At 30.9% G+C, this 16,377-nt stretch overlaps 2 protein-coding genes across 2 annotated transcripts; both read right to left on the reverse strand.

Annotated features, from left to right (window-relative positions):
- Positions 1-5,042: 5,042 nt before the first annotated feature.
- On the reverse strand, positions 5,043-6,263 carry LOC111674564 (uncharacterized PPE family protein PPE62-like). Its single transcript, XM_046949382.1, has one exon. The coding sequence runs from the start codon at positions 6,253-6,255 to the stop codon at positions 5,098-5,100; it is 1,158 nt and encodes a 385-aa protein (XP_046805338.1). The 5' UTR covers positions 6,256-6,263; the 3' UTR covers positions 5,043-5,097.
- Positions 6,264-9,682: 3,419 nt separating this feature from the next.
- LOC111674639 (keratin, type II cytoskeletal 1-like) lies at positions 9,683-11,159 on the reverse strand. Its single transcript, XM_023435298.2, has one exon. The coding sequence runs from the start codon at positions 11,036-11,038 to the stop codon at positions 9,836-9,838; it is 1,203 nt and encodes a 400-aa protein (XP_023291066.2). The 5' UTR covers positions 11,039-11,159; the 3' UTR covers positions 9,683-9,835.
- Between the last annotated feature and the right edge of the window lie 5,218 nt (positions 11,160-16,377).

Raw genomic sequence — 16,377 nt, forward strand, 5'->3', positions numbered from 1 at the left:
AGTGATGTCACATATAATCTTTGATTAATTAGAAAAGTATTAATATAAAAGTAGTTGGTGGAGTTAGTTTAAAATTCGGCTCAGCCGAATAAAGCACTCTAACTTGTTTAATATTTCTTAAGCCTTGGTCCTTCTTACAATTCGTTTTACTGTAGCTATATGTAGTTCCATTTATTCTTTCTTAATATTCAAACTGTTTTCTTATACAACTGCGAATAACATTCTGAATTTGCCAAATTCCTGTAATTTTGGACAGTTTCCAAAAACGCTTTAATTTTTTCATTTTATTCTTTAGTTAATGTCTTACCGCAACGTATTTGTTAAAAAATATATTGTCTATGTATATTCACAGACATTCGAATATGAATGAACTTTACTCACTGCCAACAATAAACTGATTTTATTGTGATTGAACCTAATCAAGTGAGCCAAAAAATATGGCTAAAAAAACGTAGTATGATAGAAAAAAATTATTAAAAATCCGCTATTAGGTATTGCGCTAAGTTTTGTCTCACTAGTGATACCTAAGACAACATGATTATTTAAAATTTTAATATAGCAAATTAGTCCATTAGTTTTTGCAAAATATTAATTTGAATGTTATCAAAACAGTAAACCTATTTAAGTTAGCGGGAGTGTATATGATGTCTAAGCTCTAAAATAGATACAAAATTTAAATACACATAAACATTACCCATCAAACATTCGACTAAAGTTTCAATCAAAATATTTTGGTATCGGAAAACTATTAAATGTGCATATATAACTAATTGGTAATAACATATGTACATAGTAAACGTAATAAAATATTTCCACAGTTTGTATGTTCATTACTGGGAACTAAAAGTAGCTTGGACATATTAGTTATTTGTCCAGTATATTACTTAGGTTACTTACTTATTATCTCAATATTCCTTAGAAAATATTCTAAACAAGATTCTAAGTAATTACCGCTTTTTAGCTCATCTTTAGATTAATGATCCGTACAATAATAGATCGATACATTTAAGTATGATAATATCGAATTACTATATCAATGTATACATTATAGTATTTAGTTACCAAAATTTTCCTTTTACTTTGACGTAATGATTAGAAACGATATGCATACTACATACATATATTGAGAAAACTTTCGATTAGAAAATGTCTAAAATTTCTTAAAGTGTATTTTATTTTTTTAAACATATATTACACCGTACAACAAATTTGGAAAAATTGTTGCACACATGAGCAAGACCATATACGTTGGAAACTACATACTTGATATAGTTAAACTATATTTTTGGTTTTTTATTTTGTGATCGTTTCTTCCTTTAAAAGGACTTAAAAGTTTGAAAGGAAGAGTAAGTATAAGTATATTTAGCTTAAATTTGGTTTGGTGTAGTAGGTCAATATAGGTATCGATTAAAAGAGGAGAATAACAGTATTTTTTCAAATAAAATAGTTTTAAAATGTTAGAATAAAAAAACTAAAAAAATGTCCTTTTAAATTTTAATCCTTTAATATCCTTATTTTCTATAGTCAGTTTTTTAGAAAAAAAATATATGTTATATTTACAAATATGGAGCTACAGACTCCCAAATTTCATGTCCTTATCTTTATTCGTTCTTTGTAAAAAAATATTTTGTTTTGTTTAATTTCTTATTTATACCAATTACCTACTCCCATTATCTCAATGTCTGTTAATTTTTTATACTAACGTTAAATTGACAGTTTTCAGACAAAATATCTACGAATTAAACATAACCGGTGGTTGAGATAACAGGCCTTAGTGATGAAAACATGCATGTTACGAATTCTAAAATTTACTTCAGGATAATATGATTATAAATATATTATAATATTATTATAAATATAAATTATAATATTAATTATATTATAATTTATATTTATATAAACATTAATATCACGATGAAAAAATATATAAAAAACGTTTATATATGTAGACATAAATCTTTCCTCTTAATTTTATAATATACACTAGCTATACCCAGTGTGCTTCGCTACCCTCATCGTAATGGAATAAAATAAATATCATTATTGTAAATGTATATATATCTGCAATATCAAAAATTCCCCTTTTAGAGAACTCTTTAAGTTTGATTTTATGATTCTAGTCTCAATATTACAGAAAATTAGAAAAAACAGTTGATGAACGAAAAAGTTCCAGACAGTGCCTTTTTATACATTTTCATTAAATCAGGATGACGCATGTTTAATTTTCAACCAGAAACCAAAAAAATCGCATAAAGATTTTTATACAATCAGGCAGCTACATGTCCAATTTAATGTTTTTAGGTTCAATATTATAGAAAATTCGAAAAGTATTAGTAAAAGAACATAAAAGTACCAGAGTATGCTTTTTCAATTTTCGTTCATGCAATATATCCTTAATCGATTGTTATCCTTTCATATTCTTCAAAGTTACCACTTTTTTTACTTTTTATCATAGAGATAAAGAAACTCGGTTCCACAATAACTAATTTGTAATTTTTCTACATAATATTTTAACAAAAAATGGACTTTGAAATTTTTAGAGGGGAAAATTTTATTAATTAATTTATTGAGATATTTACAAAATAATATAAAAATTAAACAAATGGAGCTATGAAGACCAAATTTCAGACTTTTGTACTCCATTCTAATGTCTTTATTATGAATATTTTTTGTTGAACAATTTCGTATAAAATTTCAAGGATAATAAAGGATAAACTTTTATAAGGATATTTTTTACATCTTTTTATTCTTAAAAAATAAAACAAAATACGAGATAAAAATACTGCAATTGTCCTCTTTAGTTTGATACCCATATTGTTATAATAGGTTGGCTTAAAATATTTATAAACATTTTTGAAAATTGTATGCACCTCAAATTTTAAAGTCCTTTTAAAAGGACAAACGATCAGAAATGAAAAACTGAGTACGCAGTTATACCATATAAATTATGTGCTTTCGTATGTATATGGTTTGGTTCGTGTGTGAAAAATGGTGTTGGACGGTGTTATCATTATAAAATAGTATTTTTATTTTCCTATCGATTTTGTATAACCAATTATAATACTTTCATTTGAGGAAAATTAAAAAAAAACTGTTTAACGAATTGGGTACAATTAAGACTCGTAAAGTAAAGAGAAATCCTCTTCAGTTTGCACGTGAACACGTGGTTATAAAAAGCTGCATCAACATCTTGTTTTTCGGATGAAAAAATTTTTAATTTAGAAGGTCCAGATGGATATAATCATTATTTTTATAATTTTTAAAGGGAAGAGCTCTACCTGAGTCGTTTGCATAGCTGTTAAAGATATGGGATATTAAGTATTGCCCTAATGTTTGTCTATCTAGTGATATATAAGACATCATGGTATAAATTAAAATTTTAATACAACCAATTTTTTGCAAAATATTAATTTGAATGTAAACAAAACCTATTTAAGTCAGCGGGAGTGTATTTAAAAACCATATAAAACAATGATTATAACCAGAGTTGGGGGTAGTGCACTAAATTTCCAGTTTCCACTTAAAGTTAGTGATAGTGCAAAATTTTTCACTATCACTAATAGCTATTTAGTGGTGAGTTGAAAAATAACAGCCTCACTAAGCAATAGTGGTAGTGGTAAAAGAAAAATTTTCACTAAAATTAATTTAGTGATAGTGAGAAACCTTTTTTTACAGCTTAGTGCAATTTTTTTCTCCACTAACAGGATAGTGGAAAAATATAATCATTCACTAATGATAATGGGACTCAAAAACATATCATTATATTGAATTATTTTATAATTTTTTATTTTTATTATTTATTAAATTAATTAAGACTAATATTAAAGTAGTAATAAAAAAACATAAGAAAATAGTTATACAAAAAAATAAGGAAGTTTCATAAATATATTAATATAAGAAATTAAATTAAACACATATTGGTACATAAATCTTTAGCAATTATTATTTGCCTTCAACAAAGCTAATTTTTCGAAATTAGTTTTGTTTGTTTGAATTATTTTTATAAACACTATTTTTTTGAGATTTTAGTGCATATAATATAATTAAAGCATTCATGTAGTGACTGTTAAAAATTTGCACTATTTTATTGTAGAAATTTTATTGAAAAATTTTACACTACCACTAATTTTTTTTTGTGGTAGTTAAAACATGTTTCACTACCACTAATTTTTTTAGTGGTAGTTACGATATGTTTCACTACCACTATAGTGATGAAAAATAGTGGAAAATCAAAATGTTGTCACTATAGTGGGATTTAGTGAAAACCTTAGTGCACTAAATATTTAGTGCACTACCCCCAACTCTGATTATAACCATAATTTTACTTATACAAATTAATTATTACTAAATAAAGTTCAAAAAAGGTAATATAAAAAGTAATTTTTGTCAAATTTTGAAGGGAGCTATTTATAGGGGATAGGGTAAAATGAGGCGCAATAAATATAAAGTTCATGAGAGTCATCGAAGCTAGATTTGGTTTTTTGCCGAGATAAGAGTATATTAAACATAATTATGAACTCAAATTCGGCGGGTTCAATTGTATGGAGGCTAGTTGAAATAATGAACCGATCTTTACCAATTTCAATAAGCTTCGTCTGCGGGACAATAGAAGATCATGTAATTATCTTCAGTTTGATTACAAGGTTTACGTGGAGGGACGTACATTGTTTAATCAACTCAGAAAATGATTCTAAAACAATTGGTATACTTTTAGGTGGTTATAGGACCAATATTACTGTGCGTTACCTCTCCACTAAAGTGGTGTAGGTTATAAAAATCTATCCAAAAGTTGTGGATCAAGTTTGTTTCCTAGATTTGAAGAGAGTAGGTATGACATTACGATATTTATCTCCGATTGATTCTTATTAAAATCAATTATGTTGTACTTCGTTGTAGAAAATCAAACTGAACTATTGCCATTGGTTCTGTAAAAATATGCAGAAATTATTTAATTATATTTCTGTATAGTTTAGGCATAAAAATAACGCTTGTTTTATGTGTAATGTTAGAAAAAAGTTAAAAAACATTTTATTTGTGTTTAAAAAGTCGAGTTGTATTTGCTTAAAATTAAACAACAATAACAATAAACATCATATCTTACAAGCGACGGAAAATTGAAGCAGGAAGATAAGATGGTCCTGGAGCTGAAACACCAGCGCCAGCTGAAGGAGGAATATAAGATGCACCAACATTTGAAACGCCACCAAGGGAACCAACACCGAAAGAACCAGCACCAAGAGAACCAGCACCGACTGAACCGGCACCAAGGGAACCAGAACCGAAAGAACCAGCACCAAGAGAACCAGCACCAAGAGAACCAGCACCAAGAGAACCAGCACCAAGAGAACCAGCACCTAGAGAACCAGATCCATGAGAACCAGCTGATCCATGTGTTGCAACAGGAGCTTTAGAAGCAAAGTTCAATACTGGAGCAACACCACCATCATGAGATTGAGAGCTACCACCCAAAGCATCATATTGACCTTGAATAGCTTTTTGGGCATTGATGGCATCTTCTTGGGTACGATATTTAACAAAATGTACTTCTGGTTTGTTGTTGTTGTTCTTGTTGTCGGTGCTCAATTTGTTAGCCAAGTTGCTAAGGTCAGCTTGTTTCTGAAGAACATAAATATCGGTCTTTTGTTCAGAACTATGTTTAGCCAAAGCAAGAGCAGCATTTTCCAATCCGCTGTTTTCTGGGCCCTTAATGAAAATAACACGGAGACCTTGCTTCACGGAGTTAGATAATTGATTAGATGCAGCGGGATCACTAAAGTCTTCATCGTTGGCGGTATAAGTGAAGAATTCCTTTTCTAGTTCAGCTTGGGGAGCAAATGCAGCATTATCGTGAGAAGCTTGACCTAAATCACCTTGAGAGCCAGAGAAACTAGGAGCGGCATTTGAACCAGCAGCATAATCGGAAACTCCTTGAGATCCAGCAAAACTAGGGGCGGCATTTGAAGCAGCAGCATAATTGGAAGTTCCTTGGGATCCAGCAAAACTAGGAGCGGCATTTGAACCAGCAGCATAACCGGAAACTCCTTGGGAACCAATAAAACTGGAGACTACATTAGAACCAGCAGCAAAGTTAGAAACACCTTCGGAACCAGCGTAACTGGGAGAACCGCTAGATCCAACAGTAGCACCACCTTGTAAACCAGCAAAACTGGGCACACTGTTTGAGGGTTGATAATTGTAACCCAATTGATTGGCGCAGGCTGCTGCCACTAAACACAATATAACAAAAGTACGCATTATATTCCTTTGTTGTTTAATATTCGTTTCTAGAATGATTAATAATCGATTCATATTAGGCTTATATACTAAAGATTTGGTTTTAAATTTTAAGAAGAATTTGTTTTAAATAAATTAATAAAATATAATCAAACATTAGTTATTCCTTCCTACTCTGTTAATATACGCAAATTGAAAATTTGATTGTGAATTTCTAATTTAATTTTTAACATTAAGTTTGCATAATTTGGAAAACACTAACAGTTTTTTTAATTGTTATCTATCAATCTTGAGAGTTCGTTTTCGCAAAATTTGCAAATTATAAATGCAAGTTTTAAATGCATATTTGTTTTTTTCAAACTTAATTTAAAATAAAGATATTATGTCTGTTCATTAACAAAAAATTGTTACAAATTATTTTTGTATTTCAATACAAGTTTGAAATATTTTTGTAAAAATTAGTCACAACTTTTAGTTACTGAACAGACATATTTTTACTACTTTAAAAATACATCCTTATTGATTATTTGGCATTATATTGTATTTTTATACCCTACACTATAGTGGGGAGGGTATTATACATTTGTGCTGATGTTTGTAACATACAAAAATATTAATCCAATACCCACCTTAATGTATACCAATCGATTCAGAATCATTTTTTGAGTCGATTAACATATGTCCGTCCGTCTGTCCGGCTGGCTGTCCATGTAAACCTTGTGCGCAAGGTACAGATCGCAATTTTTAAGATAATTTGATGAAATTTGGACCAAGCTTGTTTTTAAAACAGGAACGAAGCCTATTGAAAATGGTTAAAATCGGTCCATTATTTTACCTAGCCCCCATACGACCGTACCTCCCGATTTGAACTTTTTATTACATAATTACGTCAAATATTCTGCTATCTCTCTAAATTGGCACAAATAAGTTTTATATAAGTATAAATGACACTGCAGATTTTCGTAAGGATCGGCCCTTATTTGACCCTAGCCCCCATACAAACCCCCCTTCAAAAAATGTCTTAATTGAGTAAAATTGACTTGTAACCATTTGTATCGCAATGAAACTCAACAAAACTAACTGTTATTTAGAAATATATCCTTTTCCCAAATTTACAGAGGATCGCCCCATATTTGACCTATATAAAGCCTCATTTAGAAATTTTAGTTTTTTATCAATAAATTGCTTAAATATTTTGGAATTATGGTAATATTCAACATAAAAGTTTCTTTATAAAAAAAATTAAAAAGTAAAACTACGTTCTATTAAAATATATATACATAAGCAGGCAAGGATCCTGCTCCAGCGTTTGGGGAGGAGGGTGCTAATTTTTTACTTATACTCTTTTTTTTCTTTTTCCTCATTTTTATATTTTGTATGAAAAGTTTTGCGCCTGTACATAAGTGATTGTATGTTTCTACTTATTAACCTGTTAATAAAATTGGCTAAGTATAAAAAGTAAATTTTATTACAATATTTGTTAAATTATGTAGATATTAAATAAAAAATCGAAAAAATAAACAAAATATATACATATGTATGTATGTAAAACAAAAATAGAAATAAAGTTAGCTATTAATCAACACATCTATAAAAATTTTACATATTTTGGACATAATAAGGCCTAACACAAAAAGTTATTTTATTCACACATTCACTTTTCTGAATACAACAAAATTGTTACATATTTATTGATGTCTGTTTATTAGGGTGGCCCTAAAATTAAAGTTGCTGATGTTTCCACCGAAAATGAAAATTTAGTTCATTCTAAGATACCATTTCTCAAAACAGCAGCAGATGGGATAGCCTCTGTTGAGTCGTCAACAACACCTACCCAGTAAAATATTTACCGATTTTGGTAATGAGTATTGTAGGACATGTAGTTATTTCATACATTACTTGGTAATGAGTTCTCGTTATCAATAAAATAAATTAATTTTTTTGAATGGAATAAGGAATTAGTTAGTGTCTCTTACCGTAGTCGATTTTGGAAGTTTGTTCAAGAAATATTGATATTTACATTTGTTTAAAAACCATTCCAGATAGAATGATTTTTAATGGGGCTTTGAGTAAGAGAATAGAATAGCAAAGATGAAAAATAACTGTAAAACCAGTTTTAAAACCGGAAAAGTCGGGTAAGCAGATTTGTAACTAGTTATTTTTGGTCATCTTCGAACAAAAATAAGTAGTTGTTCACCCAAAAAGTAACTACTTACACTTTTCTCCAATATTACTTGCCTACTTACCGGGTAACTACTTAAACTTTTCTCAAATATTACTTGCCTACATACCGGATATGTAAAGATTTTGCTGGGTAGAGTCTAATTCGGTATACTAAAACACAAATCCATCATATATGCAACTTATTTAAAAACAAAAATCGGTTTAACAGTTTAGGTATAATAGACTACAAAATAAAACATATTTTTGAAATTTTGACCTATCAGCAGTCATAGTTCCTCAGCTAATCAATTAAGAACAAACTCTTTGATTTATATAGACTTTTATATTTATTTATATCTATTATTAATCGCTTTTCTAATATACCATGACAATTTCAATAAAGGTTTGAAGTCAAAATTGTTTCAAGATATAAATAAACCGTAAAGTTTCCTTACATCTTGAACTTTAATCAAATTCAGCTTAAATCTAATAAATGAGTTTATCGTTGTTACAAATAACAAAATTATTGATTTATGAAGACCTTAGTCTTATTATTTGGCTATTTAAATTTCGAAAGTCTTGTAACTTTAGTTCATGAAGATTGGACCAATAAGTTATAATGTAAGTTTACAAATCTAAAATCAAAGAAAAATATCTAGGAAATTGCTAAGTATTTTATAATTCAATATAAAAGATGCTTAAAAGTATTTTATAATTCTGATTAAAAATTATACCGGTTATATAAAAAATACATACAGATGGAATCATCATAACTAGTTTGATATATTGCAAATAAAATCTTGAAGTAGTATACGTATTCTTAATGCATTAATTAATTTACATAATATGTATATCAAAAGCAAACTATTTCCTTATAATTAAGTACTTAAACTGGTTTGTATACATATCTAAAATAAGAAATATTAAAATTTTATATTATTTGAAATGAAATAATTATGTCATTTGTATTGTCAAAATATTTGCTAAACACTTTTAACTGCTGAATTCAAGATATCAAGTTTAATAAAAATTAAAAAACTTGCAATTAAAAATTTTCCTTAAGATAGAATGAGTTTATGAGCGCAGATATAACTTTACACCATGAATTAAAACTGGAGCTTGATAAGATCTTAAATATAGTTTTACTAGGGACATTTGTATTTATAAATATATTTTGGGGATGCTTCGAAAATATTTTTTTCTTTATTTCTTTTTTTAGTACTAAACATAGCTGTAAAATTCCATACTTACTTTTAAAGTAGAATTAAAACAAATATAATTTTTATTCGTTTAATTAAATACTCTTTTTATTATCGCCTCTTTTTGCGATTATAATTGATAATAAAAAGAAAATGAAATGTATTAATTGTAAATACATAATAATCGCTTAATATAAAACAACAATAAAAACCTTATTCAGTCTACTATCTTCAATCACTTATTTGCGATGACGGCCGGCAATGAAAGAGGGAAGATAACTAGCACTGGGGCCTGAGACTCCAGATAAGTCAGATGAACCAACGGAGCCGGAAGAACCGAAAGAACCAACGGAGCCAGAAGAACCGTAAGAACCAACAGAGCCAGAAGATCCGAGGGAACCAGAAGATCCAAGAGAACCGGAAGATCCGAAGGAACCAGAAGATTCGAGAGAACCGGATGAACCGAATGAACCAAGGGAGCCAGATGATCCATGAGAACCAGATGATCCAAAGGAACCAACTGCGCCAGAAGAGCCTAGAGAACCGGAAGATCCGAAGGAACCGTGAGAACCATGAGCGGCAACGGGAGCCTTAGAAGCAAAGTTCAAAACAGGAGCTACACCACCATTGAAGTTTTGGGAGCTACCACCCAAAGAATCGTATTGGCCTTGGATAGCCTTTTGGGCGTTGATAGCATCTTCCTGGGTACGGTATTTGACAAAGTGTACTTCAGGTTTGTTGTTGACATTGGTGTTGATGACGTTCAATTTGTTGGACAAACTGCTGAGATCAGCTTGTTTTTGGAGGACATAGATGGCAGTTCTTTGTTCGGCAGCATGTTTAGCCAAAGCAACAGCAGCATTTTCCAAGCCATGGTTTTCAGGGCCCTTGATGAAAATAACACGAAGGTTTTTCTTAGCGGTGTTTGAGACTTGTTGTTCAACAGCGGGTTCAGTGAAATCTTCTTCGTTGGCAGTAAAGGTGTAGAATTCCTTTTCGAGTTCAACTTGGGGAGCATAAGAAGCACCACCATGAGAACCACCATAGGAACCACCAACAGAACCAGAACTACCGAAACCGCCAGTGGAACCACCAACTCCAAAACCGCTGCTGGAACCGCCGAAACCACCAGATGAACCGCCAACGCCAAAACCGCCGCTGGAACCACCATGACCGCCAGATGAACCGCCAACGCTAAAACCGCCACTGGAACCACCATGACCGCCAGATGAGCCGCCAACGCCAAAACCGCCGCTGGAACCACCGAAACCACCAGTGGCACCACCAACTCCAAAGCCGCTGCTGGAACCGCCGAAGCCGCTAGTGGAGCTACCTGGAGTGAAGGATAATCCAGAACTGGAATGTCCTACAGGTTGATAGTTGTAGCCCAATTTATCGGCGCAGGCAACAGCCACAAGGCAGAGTACAATGAAAGCTCTCATGTTTTCTTTTCTGAATCTTACTGTTCTCTGATGAGTGAAGTATTTAGAATGATTTAGCTAAGAATTAGAACTGTCTTTTATACAAAACGCGCAAAGAAATTAAAAATTTCACAGTATCATTTCTATTCATATTTTAAATCTTTACTTTTATTTTTTATTTTAATTGTTAAAAAAATAAACTATTTTGCATAGTTTTTTTTGCGAAAAATGCTACAAATCAACATTTAATGGATTGATTTAAATTTTTATTATAAATCTATTCCGGAGTTTAGTTGTAGAGTCTACCTTAAAAGGTGTTTAATTTATGAGAAACATCTAAAACCACAAAATTAAAATTATACAAGTTATCTATCTATTAAAACTTGCCAATGTTTTGGTTGAGTTACTCGAAATCGAAATATTAGTATGTAGGATGATGTGTCATTCTAGTTGACACTCCTATTGCAAAATTGTTTAAAAACCTGATAGTTTTATTTCATTCTATTGCAGTTGTATTCGATTGCCTTTATATTTTATACGAGGCTAGATTTAAAATTTATTTCACTAAACATTATGTTTGTAATGCACTAACCATTATTGAAGACGATTAAGCCGTCCGTCCATGTAAACTTTGTAATGAAAGTATGTAGAGGTCGTAATGTTGAAGATAATTTGAAGAAATTTGGTCAAAATAATACTTTTAGCTCAGAATGAATCCTATTTAGATGGAATTTGTTTCATTATTTTATCTAGTCAATATACAAGAGCACCTTAGAACATGACTTTTTTGCTCATAATTGTGTGAAATATATAAATACGCATCTTTAACATTTTGGACTAAGCTTGGCTTTATAAAAGTAAAAATCATACTGTAATAATTGACTCAATTCCTTATTTAAAATGTAGTACTATGTTGTATCCCTTCGAAATTTGGAATAAATCAGTTCTATATTAACCGAATTTCAATCAGTTTTTTATAATGATTTATATATACAACTAGCTGTACCCAGTGTACTACCCTAAAATCAATGTATATTAAAAACACTTTACGGTTTTAAAGATTTTAACTAAAAATATAATATAATTTTTCAGATTTTTTTCAATTTTTCCAAACGTTAATTTAGATTTTGTATAACCTATGAAAAATTTGAATAATATAATAGTTTCTCAGATGTACGAAATTTGAAAAATTTTCCAGCTTAAATAGTTTCTCAGATATATGAATTTTTTTATGTAATTCATGTGGGAGGTCCCAATTTGATATTCCGCCAATTTAAAATTTTCATATTGATGTCAAGAGATTTTTGCTCTAACAGTTTCCCATAGACAAAATGTTCAAGTAAATGATAAATATGGGCGTGGCAAGTCGCCCACTTGGAATTTTGAAGTAAAAAGTAGCCTATAATTCCTTCCAGACATACAGGAAGACACTGTGAAAATTTCAGAAAAATCGGTCCAGCCGTTTAGCTGTATATAAACAAACAGATAAACACACATTCATAATTGTCAATGTGCGTTTAAGTAATTATCGAAAATGGTCCAATCCGGAAAAAATGTTTAAAATGATTTATATGCAAACAAATTATATTTAAGTCGAACTTTATTCTGATAGCTTTATTATTCAGAGAAATATATGAGTTAAGGTGATTTTCTGAAGTGAAACTTACATATATTACATATATTTATTCAATTATGGACCAATAAAGATCTACCTGTACTTTTATACACCTTTGTTTGGGGGCTATGGGAAATTTTGAATCAATTGTTATGATTTTTTTCGACGTAGTCTGAAAATTTTACTCATAACATTCTACGTTGCTGATTTTTAATATCAATCTACTTAGGACAACAACAAATATATCGTGAATTTGGTTGATATCCCAGCTTAGTATTAACGTTAGCTTTTTTACACAGACAGACGGACTCGACTCAGACTAGAATGTATATACTTTGTTGAGTCTAAGATGAATATTTATTGGTGTTACACACGGACCGACAAACTTGTATATGTATACCCTCTATCACCACTGATGGTGGAGGAGGGTATACAAATCATTAAAAATGTCTGAATTAAGGCAAAGTTCCACCTAAATTCGGTTCAGTGTATCAATAAACAATTTAAATATAAAGATTCATAACTAGTCGTCCCTGTTTTGAATATTAGTACTATGTTGATTTTAACAAAGTTTTCAGAAAAAAACAGGTGCATTTTTGCAATATTGGGTTAATTTAAAAACGGATTCGTTAATTAATGTAATAAATATGTATTTTAATCAAGTAAGAGTGCTATATTCGGCTGTGCCGAATCTTATATACCCTTCACCATAGTGTATTTTAAACATCTTAGTTTTATAAATTTTAAATTTTTTCCCCACTACATTATTATTACACCAAAAGCTAAACAAAACAAGTATGAATGTATAGTCGGGCGTAGCCGACTGTATAATACCCTACACCTGTCAGTATGTATGTTAGAAATGGGGATTATTTAAAAAAATAAAGCATTTGGTTTGTTTTTTTTAACTTTATTTCGGAGTATTTTTACTTTTATTTTGGCAAAAAAAAATTTTTTTACAAGAGGGTTCAAATATGGCCCTATCCATAAAAATGTTGGTAATATTATTCTTCAATAATATTTATGTAGAATTTAAAAGTGCTAATAGTGTTTGTAAGTGAACTTTGACCTTTAAGTCATTTTCTGAAGGGGAGTTTGTATGAGGGATAGGATCAAATGAAGCCCGATCATTACAAAAATCGGTAGTGTCATTTAAAGTTCTATAAAACTATGTTTTGTCGACTTTTGTTAACATAATAGATCATTTAAATTAATTATAAGCCAAAAGGCCCTATTTGGGGGGTACGGTTGTATGGGAGCTAGTCGAAATAATGGACCGATTTTAACCATTTTCGTCCTTGGGCCAAAATAAGTGTGTGTGCCAAATTTCATCTAATTATCTTAAATATTGCGGCCTGTACCTTGCGCACAAGGTTTACATGGACAGCCAGCCAGCCGGCCAGACGAACGGACGGACGGACATAGCTTAATCGACTCAGAAAATGATTCTAAGCCGATTGGTATACTTTATGGTGGGTATTGGACGAATATTTTGCTATGTTACAAACATCAGCACAAACCCAATATACCCTCCCCACTAAAGTGGTGTAGGGTACCACTAAACGAAATAAAAAACAAGTAGGAAAGTATAGTCGGGCATGGCCGACCATATAATACCCTACACCATGAGTATATTTTTAAAATTTTTACTATTTATAAAGAAACTTTTATGTTGAATATTTTTCCAAAATATTTAAGCAATTTATTGATAAAAACAAGTAGGAAAGTAAAGTCGGGCATGGCCGACCATATGATACCCTACACCATGAGTTTTTTTTTACAATTTTTACTTTCATAAAATTTTTATTTTTTGTAAAGAAACTTTTATGTTGAATATTACCATAATTCCAAAATATTTAAGCAATTTATTGATAAAAAACTAAAATTTCTAAATGAGGGCTAGGGTCAAATATAGGCCGATCCTTACGAAAATCTGCAGTGTCATAAATACTTATGTAAAACTTATTTATGCCAATTTTTAGAGAGATAATAGAATATTTGACGTAATTATGGCATAAAAAGTTCAAATCGGGAGGTACGGTTGTATGGGGGCTTGGTGAAATAATGGACCGATTTCAACCATTTTCAATAGGCTTCGTCCCTGTGCCAAAAAACATGCTTGGTCCAAATTTCATCAAATTATCTTGAAATTGCGGCCTGTACCTTGCGCACAAGGTTTACATGGACAGCCAGCCAGCCGGACGGACGGACATGTCTTAATCAACTCAGAAAATGATTCTGAATCGATCGGTATACTTTAAGGTGGGTATTGGACCAATATTTTTGTATGTTACAAACATCAGCACAAACGTATAATACCCTCCCCACTATAGTGGTGTAGGGTATAATAAGTAGGAAAGTACAGTCGGGCATGGCCGACCATATAACACCCTACACCATGAGTATATTTTTAAAATTTTTACTTTTTATAAAAATATTTCCAAAATATTTAAGCAATTTATTGATAAAAAAAACTAAAATTTCTAAATGAGGCTTTATATAGGTCAAATTGGGGCGATCCTCGGTAAATTTGGGAAAAGGATATATTTTTAAATAACAGTTAGTTTTGTTGAGTTTCATTACGATACAAATGGTTACAAGTCAATTTTAGACGTTTAAGACATTTTTTGAAGGGGGGTTTGTATGGGGGCAAGGGTCAAATAAGGGCCGATCCTTACGAAAATCTGCAGTGTCATAAATACTTATGTAAAACTTATTTATGCCAATTTTTAGAGAGATAATAGAATATTTGACGTAATTCAAATCGGGAGGTACGGTTGTATGGGGGCTAAGTGAAATAATGGACCGATTCAACCATTTTCAATAGGCTTCGTCCCTGTGCCAAAAAAACATGCTTGGTCCAAATTTCATCAAATTATCTTGAAAATTGCGGCCTGTACCTTGCGCACAAGGTTTACATGGACAGCCAGCCAGCCGGACAGACGGACGGACGAAATGTCTTAATCGACTCAGAAAATGATTCTGAATCGATCGGTATACTTTAAGGTGGGTATTGGACCAATATTTTTGTATGTTACAAACATCAGCACAAACGTATAATACCCTCCCCACTATAGTGGTGTAGGGTATAACAAAATACACAAGGCATCTAAACCAACGGATATCTAAACATACATAACGAAAAACACAAAACAAAAACAAAATAAACAACAAAATAAAACGATCCTACATCCAAATATACGAATAGAATTCACAAAAACAAAATACGTAACTCAATGACGCCATCAGCATTGAAACATACAAAGCAAAATACACAGCTGAATAAAACCAAATACATCTACACACACGTGTACATCTTTTTCAAATATAAAGTGTTGTTGTTGCTTATTTAACAAAGCATGAAAAAATATGACATTTTTTTGATGAAATTTTCAGAGGTTGTCTCGGATTTTTGCTCATATCTCCGTTATTTACCGACCGATTTTGCTGAATAGCGATCTTCTCCAAAGCATGTTTAACAGAATTATTGAAGATTCGGATCTCGCCAATATCTGGGGCGTCTAAAAACTGATTTCAACAGACAGATGGACATGGCTTAACTTTATAGGGTCGGAAAATTATATTATAGAAATTACAAACGGAATGACAAACTTATATATACCCTTCTTACGAATGTGAAGGGTATAAAAATAACAAATTTTTTAACGTGTTTTAGCGCAATGCAAAAAAGAAACATTGCAAACATAATCTATCTAAATTAAAGATCAAATTGACCTAGTGAAGA

The sequence above is a fragment of the Lucilia cuprina genome, chromosome 4 (genome assembly GCF_022045245.1).
Source record: "Lucilia cuprina isolate Lc7/37 chromosome 4, ASM2204524v1, whole genome shotgun sequence".
Taxonomy (NCBI): Eukaryota; Metazoa; Arthropoda; class Insecta; order Diptera; family Calliphoridae; genus Lucilia; species Lucilia cuprina.

What these genes read in the sequence shown, in the direction of transcription:
- LOC111674564 (XM_046949382.1), bottom strand. Translation starts at nt 6,255, where the DNA reads ATGCGTACTTTTGTTATATTGTGTTTAGTGGCAGCAGCCTGCGCCAAT.
- LOC111674639 (XM_023435298.2), bottom strand. Translation starts at nt 11,038, where the DNA reads ATGAGAGCTTTCATTGTACTCTGCCTTGTGGCTGTTGCCTGCGCCGAT.